Here is an 18,779-nt window from a genome sequence, read left to right on the forward strand (position 1 = left end):
AATAAAATGAAGATAAAAACAGCGATATTATAATTGAAAGGCTCGATTACTCGGTCCACATTCTGTCTAGTTATTTCTGACGGGTACGGGTGTTATGTTATATTATGTGTAGCTCCGTCAAATGGATAGTGGAGGCGATTGAGGTGCGAAGTGAGAACCAGCTTGATAGGAGAATAAAAACAAAGATGGAAATATAAAATAAAATAAAACATACAATAGGAAGTAAAGGATTCGTGACTGGCGGGTATTGTTGGTAGATATACATCACGCGTAGCTGCTTCTGATTCTGATGAAGGGTTTCGAGGAGGATCTAAATAAACAAAGGGTCTTATTCTCAGTCTTGCTCTTGTTCTGGAGATCTAGCTGATGCTCTTCTCTTCTTATACTCTCAACTAGACTCAGGTGTGTTTATCCAGCGAAGCTAAAGGGCTGCACGATACTGCAAGATGTGAAATGTGTAGGAAGAACAGTAGATATAGAGTATGGACTATGGAGTATTGAGTGCAATACATGGACACGAAGATGAGAGCTTGTAGCTTACAACTCAGCCACTTGGAAATTGTTCTGGGTACACTACCAACTGGTAACTGCTAACCGGTAACTGGTTTTCGGTATCGCCGTATCGGATATCGCTCGTATCGCACATGCGGAGGCGAGCGTGACTCACTTTTATCCAGTCTGTCTTTTTATTTTTATTTGTATTATATTGTGCATGTGCACACTCTACTCTTTTTAATGCTAGATCCTGTATACTGCTTCACTTGCTTCCATTGTCCTTACCCCGATCAAGCAATCTTGAATCACGATTCAACATTTACATTCGATTAAAAATATTTTATCTATAAGCTTTAAATTATTTAACAAAATTCAGTCGACTGGAAATAGTTTAATAAAAAACTAGCGCTATGTGACTTGTGGAATATAAATAAATAAAATTTTGGTTTATTAAATAATGACTTTTGTTAAATTGCACTGTAATTTTTTAACTATTGATGTTTTTAAAGATATAAGCTCATTCTGATGTTACACTTATTAAGAACTTTTATTTGAGTACCCACATGCATTTTGATATATTTTTCATATATACATATATATAATATATATAAATATATGAAAAAATGATGTGGGTGCTCAAATAGAAGATCTTGATGAGTGTAACATCGAGGTGAGCTTATATCTTTAAAAATGTCAATAATTCACAAGATACCTGTTAAATTGCACTGTAATTTTTTAACTATTGATGTTTTTAAAGATATAAGTTCATTCTGATGTTACGCTCATCAAGAGCTTTCATTTGAGTATCCACATGCATTTTTATATATTTTTCATATATACATATATATATAATATATTTAAATATATGAAAAATTGATGTGGGTACTTAAATGAAAGGTCTTGATGAGTGTAACATCGGCATGAGCTTATATCTTTAAAAATGTCAATAGTTCACAAGAAACAAGGTAATTTCTTAATAATGTATCTAGAGATATAGAGCATTTTCGAATGCAGCCTAAATACTTATCAATGATACTTGTCAATTTATGATGATAAGTTATCATCATAAATTGACTACTGGTGAGAATGATATGAAACCATGAAAAGGCAACTCCAAGTCAAGATTTTTTCCAACGATACCAAATTTAACCATAAAAACCTATTTTATCATATAAATACACTGGCCACAAAATTCTGCTTATTCTCTTAACAATATAGATAAAAAATAAATAAAGTGAGACGGGATATTATTTTCGAGTTTGAAAAGTTGAATAGAAAATTTAAACGTTGAAAATTTTATTATTTACCACTCGGTACAGTGTGACAATAGTTTATTGTCTCTAAAAGTACTCGATATAAACTTTCGGAATTGAAAATAAAGGCACAGAGATGCGGAGAGAAGAAGAGTAGATATATAGTTCGGAAATTTAGCGGGAAACCGCGGGATCCAGCCCTTGCGGTCGGAGCACGGTTGGCGTAGACTATACGCGGCAAACTTGGATCGGTAGTATCGATAATAACGTGCAAACTCGCGGAGGATATTTTACAGAGAGAAAGAGGAAAGGGAGCAGAGCTGAGCGAGTCCATTGTCGGCGGCGCGGGGCTTTGTTCATTGTTCACGTGCGCGGGTGCACGTCGAGGCCTTTTCGCTTCTTCCCTCTCACCCGCACCCTCACCCTCTCTTGCTCTCACTCTTTTTGGTCTCAAAGTTAAATTGAGTTTGCGCTACAGATCGCTCTTGAGTTTACTCTTACCTCAGCTCACATCCACCTTTCTTGCCATTACATACATTTATTATGTACTTCTCTGGGTGAATATGTCATCTTTTTATAGATTTTTATTATAGAACCGGAGGGAAACCAGTAACCAGCACCGGTATGGTATAAGAAAAAAAAATCTATGAAGAGTATGAAAGGAAGTACATATTATATTCGTGGTATGAAAAGCGATACGGTCGGTTGGATCAAAAGCGAATAAAACGGCTCGGTTTTTTATTTTTATTAATAAAAAAATATTTTTGTACGTACTTTATATTACCTGTATATACACAGAAAGAAAAATTTCTTGACTGGAGAACAAAATTCTTGGGTCAAGAAAATTTTCGGATGCCTGAAGGAAGACTGAAGTTGTGTTGGCCGAAGTAAAAATTTTTCGAGAAATTCTATTCTTGGTGAAAGTCATTTTTTCTTAATTTAAATTATCGTAAATACTTGATACAATAAATTTTTATGTTTGATCAAGATTTTTAGATAATTTAGGGAAGCAGCGCCACCTACTTTAGCTGAGAAAAAAATTTTCTCAGCTTGAGAAAATTTTTCTCTTGAATATTTGATACCCATATTTTATATTATTTTAGCGTGCAATTATACATATTGAATGAAAAAAAAATGATGAAATATTATTTGATTTTCCCATTTGACATGTTAATCAATAAAAATATTAATGAAAATTTACTTCTATCTTTATATTTAATTTTTTGGAGCAAGAGAGAAATTTTCTCAAGACAAAAAAATTTACTTCTATCAAGAACTAAATTTTTTGGAGCAAGAGGCTGAATTTTTTCAAAACAAGATTTAGTAAAGAATAAGTAAAATTTCTTGTCAAAAAAAATTTTTTTTTAACTCAAGAAAATAATTAGGAAGAAAAATATTTTCCTGGCTCCAGTGAACCTTTTTTTTTGTGTAATATTTTTAGCGCCAAGTAATAATATTTATTTTCATTTAACACAAGCGTAATGTTCCGTGAGCGATCACGGAAAATAGAGGGCTTTGAATTTAGTTGGTAGGACGGAATAAAAGCTGGACCACGTGTTTGACAGGTGTGTTGTTCGACACGAAGACTCATGAGACTTTAAAACGTGAAATACAGCTGAGCATCTTACATCTTGGGACTTAACTTGGGTCTTGGGAATACATATATCCGATGGATCGGGTACCAAAACTTGGGTTTTATTTTTTACTTTTTCTATAGTTTTATTTACTTTTTTTTTTTTTTTATTTTATTCACTTGTATCCCTCGGTACTCTCCCAGGAGTCCCTGGAGCAGGTATAGGTAAAAATAAAAATAAAAGTTAAATAAATAAAAAAGAATCCACGATTGGCTACTACCCACCAGCTCATGACCGGCAACACTGCACCGATACGATGTCGTTAAATATTTCTTTTACTGCCGGTTATAAAATCAATAGTTTATGATTTTTAAATATTCCCCCTTGGTATTTTTTTTTTATTTTTCACTCTCCTGAGAGGGGACAAGAAACTTTTTATTACAATAAAATAACATCATTTTTTTTTTTTATTTAAATAAACTGTTTGCTAATTAAAATTTTATCGAATAAAAAAAAAAAAATAATAATTTATTATTTTTTATTTTTAGTGCGATAAAATCTCAGTATCGAGGATAATAAATATGAGCCCTTAAGTATGCCCAAACATTTAAGGCTCTCATCGCCTTGTGATTCTTTATACGGCGATAGGATCTTGCATGGTACTATACACTCTGCCAATAAGTCTCTCTCTCGTTGTAGTGTGTATGCATGGTATGGCGAAAGCTGGTGGTCGAGAGTACCCGAGAACTGTTCGGGAGCCGTAGATCCTGGGAGGGCAAAAAGGACACTAAAAAAACCAACAAAAGTCTCTCACGTAAAAAGTTTAACCAGGTAAAGGTAAAGGCAAAGCCAAAGCTAAAGGCAAAAGTAAACCCACAAGAAGATAATACAAAGACAAAGACGGAGACAACAACAAAGAGGTTAAAAGTAAAATAAAGTAAAAAGGCAGGGCCAAGGGGCAGAATAAATGCCCAGTGGTCTTCTGCACGTGTAACTCGAAAGTTGGCTGGCTTGTTCCGGCTGCAAGCAACTAAACAGTCGCTGACTATCGGCCTCGGGATCCGATAGTCCGGATAGTAAGGTTAACGAGCCACGAGAAGATTTTTAAATCACTCCCATCCGAGTTAACGCTGAAACAATACCCCAAGACCGGGACCAGAGTACCAAAGATCTCCAACATTACATCCACTTTATACTGTTAACTCAATACAAGGGTTCTCCCGTCCTCCGTGTCGCTTTGTAACCTTTACCTTTGCCTTTAGCTCCTTTTGATCTGGCTTTGCTTAACTTTGCTCATGTATTTTATTTATTTATTTATTCCCGGCGTTGCATCCTGGGCCTCTGTTCGTTCATCAGATACTGCATATACCGAGCTCACACGACCTATTGACTCACCCAAGCCCATATTGGTTTATACAAACTAAGCTATTATTTATTTACAGCAACTTGACATTTTGCATTTATTAAAATTTATGAATAAATAATTCAACAAGTGGTTTTTTGTTTACACAGAAAAAAAAGGTTCACGTAAGCCAAGAAAATATTTTTCTTAATTGTTTTCTTGAGCGAAAAAAGAAATTTTTTTTGACACAAGAAATTTCACTTATTCCAACAAAATTAATTCTCTTGCTTTAAGAAATACGTATCTTGATCCAAGAAAATTTATTTAAGTCAAGAAAATCTTGTTGTTTTGAGAAAATTCAGCCTTGAAGCTCCAAAAAATTTAGTTCTTGATAGAAGTAAATTTTCTTGTCTTGAGAAAATTTCTCTCTTACTTCAAAAAATTCATTATAAAGATAGAAGTAAATTTTCATTAATATTTTTATTGATTAACATGTCAAATGGGAAGATTGATATTGAATCATTTTTTTTCATTCAATATGTATAATTGCACGCTAAAATATTAGATAATAATTTATTGTATCAAGTATTTATGATAATTTGAATTAAGAAAAAATTACTTCTACCAAAAATAGAATTTCAAGAAAATTTTGTTGTTTTGAGAAAATTCAGCCTCGAAGCGCCAAAAAATTTAGTTCTTGATAGAAGTAAATTTTCTTGTCTTGAGAAAATTTCTCTCTTGCTCCAAAAAATTACATATAACGATAAAAGTAAATTTTCATTAATATTTTTATTGATTAACATGTCAAATGGGAAGATCAAGTAATATTTCATCATTTTTTTTTATTCAATATCGACGGTCTAATTAGCAAATTGTCTAACTCCATTTTAGAAAATCTTCCATTTTTGCGAAAAAACAATCAATTCAAAATTTATTATCACTTTAAAAAACCTATTGTAAATTTACAGAATAAATTGATAAATAAAATGAAAATAGAAAATGAAATGTTAGTACCTTTAAAAATCAACCAGTTTTTTGTTGTGAATGCGCTTACTTATTATTTTACAGATTGTAAATTAATGCACTCTGGGAGGTTTATAAATACACGTAATAGACAAATAACTTTACCAAAAATTAATAAAACATTAAGTACCAAAAATGCGTTTTTTGTGGCAATAAAATATTTCAATCTACTTCCCAATAATCTAAAAGCTCTTGAATGCAAAAAGAACTTATTAAGCCAGAATTTTGGGAGGTGGATTAGATCTATTGAATTATAAATTAAGATAGTATATTAGTTAGCAAAATATTGTATAATTATTTGTAAGAAAACTTATACTTTGTACATTGCATTAGCTAATGAATTTCTAAATTTGATGTATATATAATTAAATATTATTGTATTTTTCTGGTGTTTATGCACAGGTGTCGTGCACCTCTATAGAATATATATCAGAAGTAAAAATAAATAAATAAATTATAAACAATTTAATATCTAATAGAGGTACAATATTTTCGTTTAGATCATTTAAATAATTTATAATTGGACTGTTGTTACTTCAAAATGTTAAAAAATCACCTTCTAAAAAATACCGAGTTAGATCCAATTGCTAATTAGACCGTCGATATATATAATTGCACGCTAAAATATTATAAAATGGGTATCAAATATTCAAGAGAAAAATTTTCTCAAGGTGAGAAAATTTTTTTCTCAGCTGATGTAGGCAGCGCTGCTTCCCTAAAGTATCCAAAAATCTTGATCAAATATAACAATTTATTGTATCAAGTATTTATGATAATTTGAATTAAAAAAAAATGACCACCAAGAATAGAATTTCTCGAAAAATTTTTACTTCAGCCAACACAACTTCGGTCTTCCTGCAGGCACCCGAAAATTTTCTTGAGCCAAGAATTTTGTTCTCCAGTCAAGAAATTTTTCTTTCTGTGTATAAATATCTGTGCTGTATTTAAATGTCTTTTGAAGGGATAATTTTATTCATAAAAAAGTAGCGTAGTAATGGAAGAAAAGGGAAATCTCAGAGTTTACTTAAAAAGCGGTATTTAGATGGTGGAAAACCGACCGCGAATCTCAGCTCACATTAAATTAAATTAATTATTTCTATAAAAAGTTTTTTGTTCATTGGTGTTATGCATTACTTTAACTATTACTAAAGTCTCAAGTCGAGTTTCGTTTGTAGAATGGTACTAAGCCGCCCAGCCGGAGATTCTGACCTCGTTACCAGTTTTACTCGACACTCTACATCATATACTCTCTTATATAATAACTCTGTGCTCTTGACTGCTTAAGCATATCTCGAGTTGATGGAAAAGAGATCCACCGCGTGCATATAACACTACAAGTACAACTACTGGCTGTCGTCTCTTTGACTTTTCCCTTTTGTGCAATTATGAAAGAGTGTGCCGGTGCACTTAGTAGTGAGTGATAGACCCAAGGAAGTGTGTGCTTTAGACTTGAGAGTAGTAACAGCAGAGCAAAGACTTTTTTTCCTTTATTTCCAAGGTAAGAACTTGTGTGGAAAAAATATTCGGTCTCTTGACCATGGCTCTGCTGTGTGACACTCCAAAGGTTTAAAGTCAAATGAAAATAAGTTCAGGGAAGGTACAAATGCAAACTCACCCGGGTAGAATGTTAACTGGGAGGAAAAAAATGAGACTGTAATGTAAATGGATGACTAGGAGCAAAGAGGCTCTACCTACCATACTCACAGAGTGAGAGTGAAACAGAGAGTGAGGAAGAGGAAAAGGAAAGAGTTTTAAGGTGCAACTACCTACAGCAGACGAAGAAAGAGTTTAAGAAAAATCCTTTGATGTCTGGGTACGAAGGTGAAACAGCCCTTTCAGCGGAGGCGTCGACCCTTGAGAACCGGTGCCAGACACAATTGTCATGAGGGCCTGAGGTACTTTGAGGTGAGGGCCTTTTTCACGTTTTGTTTTGTCTTCGTGGGCCTGCTGCGCTAAGTCGCATATTCCGGAGTTAAGTGTTATGTGCGCGTAACTCCGAGTTAGATAAAGCCGCGGTGTCTTTAACCACCCTACACACTGATAGAAGAATTTATTACGGAGCACTAAACTGATTTAGTAACAAAATTTTTAGTCATTTATTTGGAGAAACAAATATTTTGTACCCATTAAGGAAGTTCGAGCGTAAATAATGAGTCGAAATAGTGTTAATTTTTTTTAAATTTTATTTTTCCCAGTATTCGTCAAAATTCTTTATTTTAATTTAAAATAATTTAAACAATTTACTAATTGATGATTTTTACTTATTTAATAAAGTAGAGTAATAAAATGACTTTGGTATTTATTACTTGCCGGAATAAATAAACAGATTTGGCAATAGCGCGCTTGATTATACCCATAACAGAGACGTGGATGAGTGTGTGAGTTAAACATTTCTCTCTCTGTAATTATATTTCTATTCTTTTCTTTTTTCTCAGCTGTTGACGCGATGTTGTCAAATCTTTCTTCGAATAAATGGCTGACGATAAACGAGTTACAAACATAAAATTTGACTTTAAATATTTCAAAAATTATATCGGTAATATATTATTATTAAATTGTTTTTATATTTTGCAATAATCCAAGTTTCTTGTGTATAGTTTTTTATCCGTTAAAGTTGGGAGGTTAATATTGAAAAAAATAATTAAAGTCTCGACAAAACGTTTGTCCGCCATAAGAGCCCGTGTATAAGGAGATAAAATATGTGATTTTTAAAATTTAATATCTAAGTAACTAAACGGTGAATCTTTTTTGCTCAAAGTTGGAAATTATTTTTTACATTAGATTCGCTTGAACCTTCTTAATATTATTTGTTACAGACCTCCTTTTAACTTTCTTGCATTTAATTACGTCACTCCCGTCAGTGACATTTATTTTTATCTCGCAACCCTTTTCTATTCAAGTACCCAAGACTCACTCGAGATGTAACACTCTGATTAAAATGGAAAAATTAATTTAATTAAATATTTCAATTCGATGTTGGAGAAAAAATAACGGAGAATTGAATATTAATTAAATTTAATTGATGTGTATGTGTTTAATAAAAAAAAAATACAAGAGATCGGTTTGAATATTTTATTTCTCACGTGACGTATTTAAATAATTGAATAGTAAAAGAATTATGAAATAAAACAACCACGCGTGTCTTTTTGCTCAGGCGTGAAACACCCGGCAAAATTTCGCAGGCCGGCGTGTCGCCTGGCTGTCAAAATACAGCATTGAATTCAACTGACGAGAATAGCGAGAATAGACCGGGCTGTAGAAATGTGAAAGACCGGATGAAAGAGTCTCGGGGGGCTGAGGACGCCCGGGGAGATCACGACCGATGGAGTACTGGTTAAAGAAGAGACGACCAACAAACTAATGGTACGACATACTGTGCCGCCATACCAAGAGCCAGAGGGACCAAGGGCCAGAGAGCACGCTGTATGTGTCTACTATACAGGGATAAAGGGGCATCGCTGAATTCTTAGGACTTCTAAGATGTAAAAAGCCCGGACAGGGGGACAAAGTGACGTGAGTTACCCACGACCCATGTTATGCTAAGAATTGTCGACTGTTTTTGGGTCTCGATCTTGGAACTCGACACTGACCTGAAGATGAAAATAATACAATAAAAAATAAAATCCAGGACTGCGACAATACCAATAGTCATAGTTCATAGTCTAGTCTTGCCTGGACTCTGCTGCCCAACGGGAAGAGGAAGGGAACAATAAAAGAGATAAAATAAAAAAAAAGTAAAATCCTTGGGCCATAGACGCTCAGCATTGGGACTGTTGGGACAATGGAAAGGCGCTAAACCAAGGAAGCTCACACAACAACGACAATATTGCATTTGTACGAATGAACGCCCGTTTATAATGCTCCTATTCTTGTATTCAGCTTACAGTTCCCTTACAATATGTATTTTTTTATTTGATAATAAATAATAATACGCGTATAAGGAATAAAATACGAGTACAGTGTAAATATGAGTATTGAGTATGTACCATCAATTTAAGGGGGGAAATATGTGTAGAAGACCGTTTTCATGCTGATTTTCATTAATTTTTTTAAGGTACAAAAAATTAATATTATTTATCGAAACTATCAGGTTATTTTATACATATATTTATGAGTATTTTTTCGTATTAAACAATAATACACGGAGAAAAATTAATTATACTACCTACTATACAAAAATAGTAACTCCTACTATCTAAAATGGTAATAAAATTAATTAGTAACAAAATAATAGGTGGTATCATTGACAATTGTAATAGTTACTATTACTAATGATAACGATTACTATCGAAAATAATAATTGTAATTATTATAAATTATAACTGTTACAATCAAAGATGGTAACTGTTACCATCTCAGATTATAAAAATTCTAAAAGAAAAAATAATATAAATTTACTTAATTAAATTCTTTATTTAAATCCATATTTCAGCTAATGTACATTTTTTTCTTTGAAATATTAAAATATTCTAAATTCCTTTCAAAATTTTTTTTTTGAAAATTTGATTTTTTTTATTAAAATTTTTTTTTTGAAATTTTAATTTTTTTTTTAATTTGAATTTTATTGAAAATTTTGATTTTTTTGGAAATTTCAAATTCTTTTTGAAAAATTTGGCGTTAAAACTTGTTTTAGATAAATAAAAATTTATAAATATAATTTCAATCCGAATTTAATCCCAATTTTTTGTGCACTACACTGCACTACAGCTGCTTTTAGTTTATTCAGAAATGCATCTACGGTAACGCAGATTCTTAATTTTTTAAATATTTTTTACTAGCTTAAATAGTAGTTATTATTATTACTGATGGTAACTGCAACCATCAGGTTATATTAGGAATTACGATTTTGATAATAGTAGTAACTAATGAAAATAATAACAGTTATTATTACTGATTACCATCATAATAGTAGTAGTTACCATCAGGATGGTAAATACTACAATTCAGATGATTTATTTAACTATTTAAATAATATTTACTACTATCGAATTCAGTTAATAGATTTTAACATAACTAGATAATAAACTCTACTATAAAACTTTCTCCGTGTATAATTTAACAAATAGCGGAAATATCAGCTGATACACATCGTAAGTTGTCATCTGACTTAGCAGTCTGTGTGCAGTATAGAAACCACAATTTTTATTTGAAATCAATGGCACAGAAAAATTACTTCATTTATATGTGTATCTTCCATATGAACCTCAATTTTGAAAAAAAAGTAAAAATTTGGATTTTTTAGAGAGCTGTGAAATTAAGTCGTGATTTTTTACCACTTTTTCACACATTATTTATTAAAAAAAAAAATAGTTTAAATAAAAATATCGCTTTCGATTGAGATTCATATTCAAAGTAATTGTATAAAAAAAATTATAAGCCATATCGCTAGATGATTGGTTTAAAACTCTTTGAGCTAGAATGCACACAGTTTTGGAAAAACTCGTTTCGAGGAAAACGCGTTTGAAATAAAAGTTAATGTAAAATAGTATTAAAGTAATTACTAAATCGTTTATAACTTTTGAACAAATAGGAATTTTGACTTGAAATTTTAAATCTATATTTTTGAATAGTTTTACAAGCAATTTATAAAAAAAATATGAATTTTTTTAAGCCTGTACACGTATTTCCTCCCTTAAGGAATAATAAAGCCGAGGTTCGTATCGGAGAGAATAAATTTAGAAGTAAATAAACACCGCTAAGGGATGCTGATATGACCGACATCGCACCTTACCTACTTTACTGTACGTATCCCAGACTTGTGTACGTCTAGTCCTCACTCCTCGGGCGATGAAAAATTTCTGCTTATATCACGCGCACATTAGTTCCCGCTTCCGGGCACACCCCAACAATATGCTGCTGTTAGTGCTACTGCTCAAGTTGAGTGAGCGTGTGTATATGTTATGTGTGTATATATTTTATCAGTGTCTTTAGATGTGTGTGCATGCGAGAACAGAAGGTGATATGAGTAAAATGAAGCAAGTCCTCCCTTTTTCCTCGCCTCATTCGTCACTAATGTACAATGCATACGTCAGGCTCTCACTTCATACCATGTATTATGAATTTATGTACCGGGTAGCATGTACCAGACGTTATCATTTTATTCCGTAGATGAGAATACTTTATCTCGAGAGAATATTTATATTTTATAGATACCTGCTCAGTCAATTATTTTAATTTTCTGTACCGACCGTTTTAATTTTATTTAATGACATTATCTTTATTACACGTAGTTGAATAATCCTCGCAATGTGTCTGAGAGGGAAAATTTGCGAATTTTTTTTTAGAGGAATTAAAGAATTATCTGGGGATTAAAGTGTTGAAGAATTTTTACATTAATATTTTATTTTATTTTGTTGTATCGGATAAAATACTTGATTAATTATAACTATAGCAACCTCGAAGTCACTGACTGCCGTGACTTGTGAAATATAAATAAATAAAATATCGCTGTATTAAATAATGACTTTTGTTAAATTGCACTGTAATTTTTTAACTATTGACGTTTTTGAAGATATAAGGTCATTTCGATGTTACACTCATCAAGAGCTTTCATTTGAGTACCCACATGCATTTTGATATATTTTTTATATATACATAAATATAATATATATAAATATATGAAAAAATTGATGTGGGTACTTAAATGAAAGGTTTTGATGTGTGGAACATCGGGATGAGCTTATATCTTTAAAAATGTCAATAGTTCACAAGATACAAGGTCATTTCTTAATCATGTTAAATTGCACTGTACTTTTTTAAATATTGAGGTTTTTAAAGATATAAGCTCATCCCGATGTTACACTCATTAAGAGCTTTCATTTGAGTACCCACATGCATTTTGATATATTTTTCACATATACATAAATATAATATATAGAATATATATAAATATATGGAAAAATTGATGTGGGTATTCAAATGAAAGATCTTGATGAGTATAATATCGGGATGAGCTTATTTCTTTACAAATGTCAATAATTCACAAGATATCTGTTAAATTGCACTGTACTTTTTTAACTATTGACGTTTTTAAAGATATAAGCTCATTCCGATGCTAGACTCATCAAGAGCTTTCATTTGAGTACCCACATGCATTTTGATATATTTTCCATATATACAAATATATAATATATCAAAATATATGAAAAATTGATGTGGGTACTCAAATGAAAGGTCTCGATGAGTGTAACATCGGGATGAGCTTATATTTTTAAAAATGTCAATAGTTCACGAGATACAAGGTCATTTCCTAATTATGAATCTAGAGATAGAGCATTTCCGAATGCAGCCTAAATACTTATCATCATAAATTGACTATTGGTTAGAATGATATAAAACCATGAAAAGGCTCAACTCCAGGTCAAGAATTTTCCAACGATATCAAATTTAACCATAAAAACCCATTTTATCATATAAATACTGGCCGCAAAATTTTTCTTAAAGCGTGAAATAAAATAGACAGACAATTTATAAAATAATATTTTAAATTCCGATGACTCGTTAACATTCTTCTATCTTGAGACATGCATTAAAAGTATGCATAAACATATGTCTGTAGGTAAAAGTCATTGAAGCATGCTCTTGCGTACTATACAGAGGGAGGAGTAAGTGGAATTGTGCAGTGAGTCTCGTATAGGTATGTACAGCGAAGATAGCCAAGTGAATAGAGAAGAGGCTTCCCGGGAACTGTTGTTGTTTCCCTGTCAACCCTATGCTCTACTAGCAGAGCTTACCTCCAGCTCTAACTTAGCACTTTACCTTCGCTTTAACTTTACGCTGCACAGAACCTCAAGGGTAACTTTATGGCGTCGTAGACTAGACTAGACATCCTTCTCTTCACTATTCTCACCGCAGGATTACTTCACAACTTGTAGTAGCTGCAAGGACAATAAACGAAAATGCGTCTAAGCCCGTTACGCCGGATTACTTTATTTTTATTGCATCCGTTCCGGCAATCCGGTTTGTAGAAATATTTTTTTTTTCCTTTTTGATTCGAAAATTCTTCACTCTGATTCATTTTCGTGTCATAAATATACTTGTGCTGCCTACCCTTGCACTATACTATAGAGTAGACACTTCTATTGCTAGAAAAGCTGGAGAATAGCCTCGAGTATTGCTGCTACATCAATTTAACTTGGGTCTGCTAAACGCCAGTGGCATTTTCTTAGTTGGAAAATTTTCCGAGAAATCGTCTGAGCCAATTTAAGAGTTCTGAGTTTAAAAGTAATGTTAAGAGAGTAGAGTACAGCTAACCCAGCAGTGCCAGTCGAAGGAACAGAAAACTAAACGAGAACGAGAAAAATAAAATAAAGGGGAGCGAGGCAATTTGTCTCGTAGAATGATGGAGAAAAGTAATTGCTTCTATATTTAAGTTTCAACAATTTATTTCTGCTATATATATTTTTATACATCCACCTATGTGTGTACCTTATACTTATAGATGTTTTATGTGGCTTTTTATTCGAGAAATTACGTCATACTGATTTGAGTAAAAATATTAAATTGTATTCGCGTTATCGGATAAATAATTAAGACTTTTATTATTCTTGTAATTCAGTAGCAGATCCTATAAAATTATAATTTTATAGAAATAGTTATTGAGATAAATAAAAAAAAACTAAAGAGTGTTTTTAAAAATAGTTTATCGCTTGTTGCATTAACTTCAACGCATAAAATAATTTGTTGTATGTGAGTGTTATAAGAGGTAACCGGTTTGGGATAAAAACGCGTGAAAAAGCGATAACCAATTTGTCTTAAGGCTAAATAAATGGACGTAAGAAAGTAATACCTTAACGAGAATCACGAGTAGGTAGATGTACATGTGTGATCATAAAATATAAATCGCGTCGTGAAACTGTATCGCGTTTCACGTGGGTGCAGAATCAAGCCACGGGGAATATAGTACTATACATGTTTCTTTTTTTTCGATTGGTTTAATTTATTTATACACACATGCGTCGTGTATTTATTTATGCATATATATTAATATTTGTGTGCATATATAAGAAGGCAGCTCGTAAAAGTTTGTGTGCGACCGAAGCGGTTTAAACGGGAGGCTCAAATTATACAGGTAAATAAACTCAAGTGCCGGGTACAAGTGTTCTTAAAAACAAAACAAAAGTCTCTTTGCATTTGTTAAAAAATAGTCAATATTTTCTTTGTCCTCAAATATTTGTTTTTTTTTTACCCAATAATTTTAAAATACACTGCTGTGTATAACTTTTTTTTCCAAAAAAAAAAAAAATAAAACATCGAGGGGAACTGAAGTGTGAAAAATGATCTCCATTAAATCGCTGAGAGATTTATGAACACGGATAAAATAAATATAAATTAACAAAAAATTAGTAGTAAGTTTAGTTTGTCTGAAGGTAGACTTTTATTTTTTGTTTTTTTACTTTTTAAGGACAAGTGTTATTTGATATTCTTCACGTGGCCTAGCACACAGTGGGAGATTTCATAAAACATCCGCTACACTAGGAAAAAATTCTAATGCACACGAAGACGGATTTATTTGACGTCGAGGGGTGAAACATGAACTCATAAGTAGAGTAAATTTAAACAAGTGAGATAGAGGAAAAGATTTTTGGGGAGCGATGCTCAGATAATATTGTCTATGGTCACCCTAAATGTATGAATCTCTCATCTCTGTATATATACATGTGTAGATTTGTATATATGTATGTACATATATGGAGTGGTGATTGTCTCTCGTATTGTCAATTTTGGTCTGGGGATTGAGACAGATGGAAGCCTGATTGAGCCATCGCGTGGTTGGTTGTCGTGCCATGTGTTGCTTACCCGCAAGGCATCAAGCGTTTGTGTTATGCTCAACTAAAAATTCATCGGCACTCGCCGGGATTACATCAGCTTACAAATCAGAATTGAAGACTATACTAATAATATAAGTGAAAGGACAGAAAGAGTGTGATTTGGATCGAATCGAGGGCTGATTTTTATAGAAAATGTCCCCGAATTATTTGGGATTTGTCACGCTTATAAAAGGGCTTTTGCGATACAATTATTTCCTCTTTCTTGGTACAGTCTACAGTAGTAACACAAAACGCTTTGTGTCAAACTTTATTCACAGTTGGAAGCGAATCCTGATGGTTCGCGCCTTTGGTCCCCATTCTTGCATTATACTACTAATAAATGGTACAGATTGGGATGCAGGATGCTGAGGACCAAGATGAGAATCTTCTGGAAGAAGAAAATCTTTCTTTTCAGTCGGAGAAGAAGCTTTACGCCCCAACGCGTGTGTCTTAATCCGGACAAATCCTCACTGAGACATTTTTCCCCGTTCAGAGCAGAGGCAAGTTAATCCGCCAGAAGACGTACACTTCTTTATTATAATATTGTTCAACTTATGGTTTCCTTTTTTATATAAAAGACGACCGAGTAAATCTTTATCTAAATTACATTGAATTGGTGTAAAGGGAAAAAAAATAATTGTTATTATAATATATACACGGAAAAAAGTAAAATATTCACTTGGATTCCGGTTAATTTTTATAATTTCAAACAGTAAAGCGGACATCGGGGTCGCAAAAATATAAATATTACAGAACTTAATGTAGAAAGTATAAAAGCCACAATTTATAATTTAATGTCTAAAATAAGTGATTAGTAGCTGTCACTATAGTAAATAACGACTCTGATCTTAAAAAATTACAGTTTCAAACAGTAAAAATTGCCGTTTAAATATATAGTCTATACTATGAAGAGAAGAGGAAGGTTTCACACTCGGAGAATTTAACAATTGAAACAGTAAAAATTCTACTCTTAAAATATATATTTTACCAGTCCAAGCAAATCAATAATTATACAATCTAGTCTCGATAATTTGAAAAATTTTTCCGGTCCCTTGAAAAATACTCGATAAATTGAATAAAATCAATGATAATTGGTCCCTTCGGTAATTTGAAGTTGAAGGAATATTATCTTGCTCGCCAACATGTGATAATTTAAAATCCGGGCTTCCCTACTCTTTATAATTTGAAGCGTTTATCATGGACATACCTGTCATTTGTTAACATACATGTAAAGACCTGTCAATTGTTTACATAAATGAGATATGAGTAAGTTCGCATTCCCTAATGACGATTACTTCGCAGCTCTCACCACTATCGAAAATTCTTTGGACAATGATAAACTGAAGTCACTCACTCAAAAAAAGATTACAGACTTCTTTTTTAAATGAAAATTTGTGAATAATTGTATTATTGAATTTAATTGTTAATACATAATAATAATATAGAAATAACAAATGACGAATTTTGATCAAATTCTTATTTCCTTCAGTCCCTCCTCCTCTTCGTGGTTATTTAAACACTTGTTATTTTGAACTCTTGATAATTTTAAATTTATCTCTGGTCCCTTGAATTTCAAACTATCGAGAGTCGACTGTAGTTTGATTTTTAGCGTTGCGTTTAAAATTTACCATTTTAATTAGTAAATATTGACGTTGCTTGTATTAGAAATTTACTAACTTTATTTTATATTTTTTACATATCATACGATCATTTTTTAGGAACGAAATAATAAATATCAAAGTCAAAATTCTTAATTATTATACTTTAACATTTAGGACTTTGACATAGCGAATATTACTGTTTGAAATAGTATTTTCTTCCATGTAAATAATAAATTGAAGCATTTAAATAATAAATATTATAAAGTGATTATTAAAATCACGATTTTACTGTTTGAAATGGTAATTTTTTCCAATCGATCATTACTTATTATAAATCAACTATTATTTATTACAGTTTACTTTTTTCCGTGTATTATAATATATAATAGTTACTTTTGTTGGTTTTTATTATAATATTATAGAAGTGAGAATAAAATTAGTAAGTTTACTTTATTGTCAAATGGAAATTTCACGGAACGGGAACAAACAAAAACAGCAAGAGATGATAAAATAAAAATAAAAATATCTAAAAGTTTGATTTAAAGTACCTCACATGAAGCCGGAGTAAATTCGTAAGCGTGGTTCTGGGAATAGCATTTGGTGGCCTGAAAATACGTCAAGTTGAGAGACAAGATATAATATCTCTGGTTATGGAAGAACGGGATAGAAAACGAGGAGAATAAATGAAGGTTAAATGAATTGAAACCCCGTAGCGACTTCAGGACGGAACGTCGCGAACGATTTATCACCAAAGTCGTTATTTTGGGTCCTCTGTCCCGTTCTCCTGCCCCATGGAATACGGTTACCAGCTAAGAGAGAGAGTGCAACATCACCATCAGGCCCCACGGGGTCATCCAGTGACTCTAAAGCGACCACAGAAAACCTAACATGGCCCCCTATCGTGAGAGAAACTACACCAAGATCCCCGAAGCTGATCCAGACACTCGGCATCTTGATATTTTATATTTTATTCTTTCTTTCTTGTTTTTCATTTCGTTTAGTTTCTATTCGTTTTATCTTATTTTCTTTGCTTTACATTACCATCGGGCTGATGGCGTTGGCGCCGATCCCATGATAAGCCCAGAGCCCGGAGACACTCGTGTTATTCGTAAGATTTTGAAATCTTTTACAGGAAAACGAATCCCGTAGAATATAAGTTCTTCAAAATGTCCTCAGGGCTGAGAAGACACTAGCGCCTTTCCGTGATCTTGAACGACGTCGAGGGACTAGACACGATAAGCTCTTTCGTTTTCTTTTTTTTTTTTACTGATCATCTCTACGGTTTATTTGGAAAAGGGAGAAGAAAAAAGTTATCATGGGTATAGTTACTTGGTGGAAGTAATTTTTTCTTAATTTAAATTATCATAAATACTTGATACAATTAATTTTTATATTTGATTAAGATTTTTAGATACTTTAGGGAAGCAGCGCCATCTACTTCAGCTGAGAAAAAAATTTTCTCACCTTGAGAAAATTTTTCTCGAGAATATTTGATACCCATTTTATATTATTTTAGCGTGCAATTATACAGATTGAATGAAAAAAAATGATGAAATATTATTTGATCTTCCCATTTGACATGTTAATCAATAAAAATATTAATGAAAATTTACTTTTATCTTTATATTTAATTTTTTGGAGCAAGAGAGAAATTTTCTCAAGACAAGAAAATTTACTTCTAT

At 32.2% G+C, this 18,779-nt stretch overlaps 1 protein-coding gene across 2 annotated transcripts in view; it reads right to left on the reverse strand.

Moving 5' to 3' along the window:
* Positions 1-18,779, reverse strand: part of LOC123275182 (tyrosine-protein kinase Dnt) — a 58,127-nt gene that overhangs the window by 17,626 nt on the left and 21,722 nt on the right. Inside the window, exon 1 of one of the 2 annotated variants that reach the window (XM_044743132.1) lies at positions 1,803-2,215. The exons of the other annotated variant lie outside the window; for it this stretch is intronic. Coding sequence (XP_044599067.1) covers positions 1,803-2,082 — 280 coding nt within the window. The 5' untranslated portion in view covers positions 2,083-2,215. Of the gene's footprint in view, positions 1-1,802; positions 2,216-18,779 lie in introns of those variants that run through there. 2 annotated transcript variants of the gene reach the window in all.

This window comes from Cotesia glomerata, linkage group LG1, assembly GCF_020080835.1.
Source record: "Cotesia glomerata isolate CgM1 linkage group LG1, MPM_Cglom_v2.3, whole genome shotgun sequence".
Lineage (NCBI taxonomy): Eukaryota > Metazoa > Arthropoda > Insecta > Hymenoptera > Braconidae > Cotesia > Cotesia glomerata.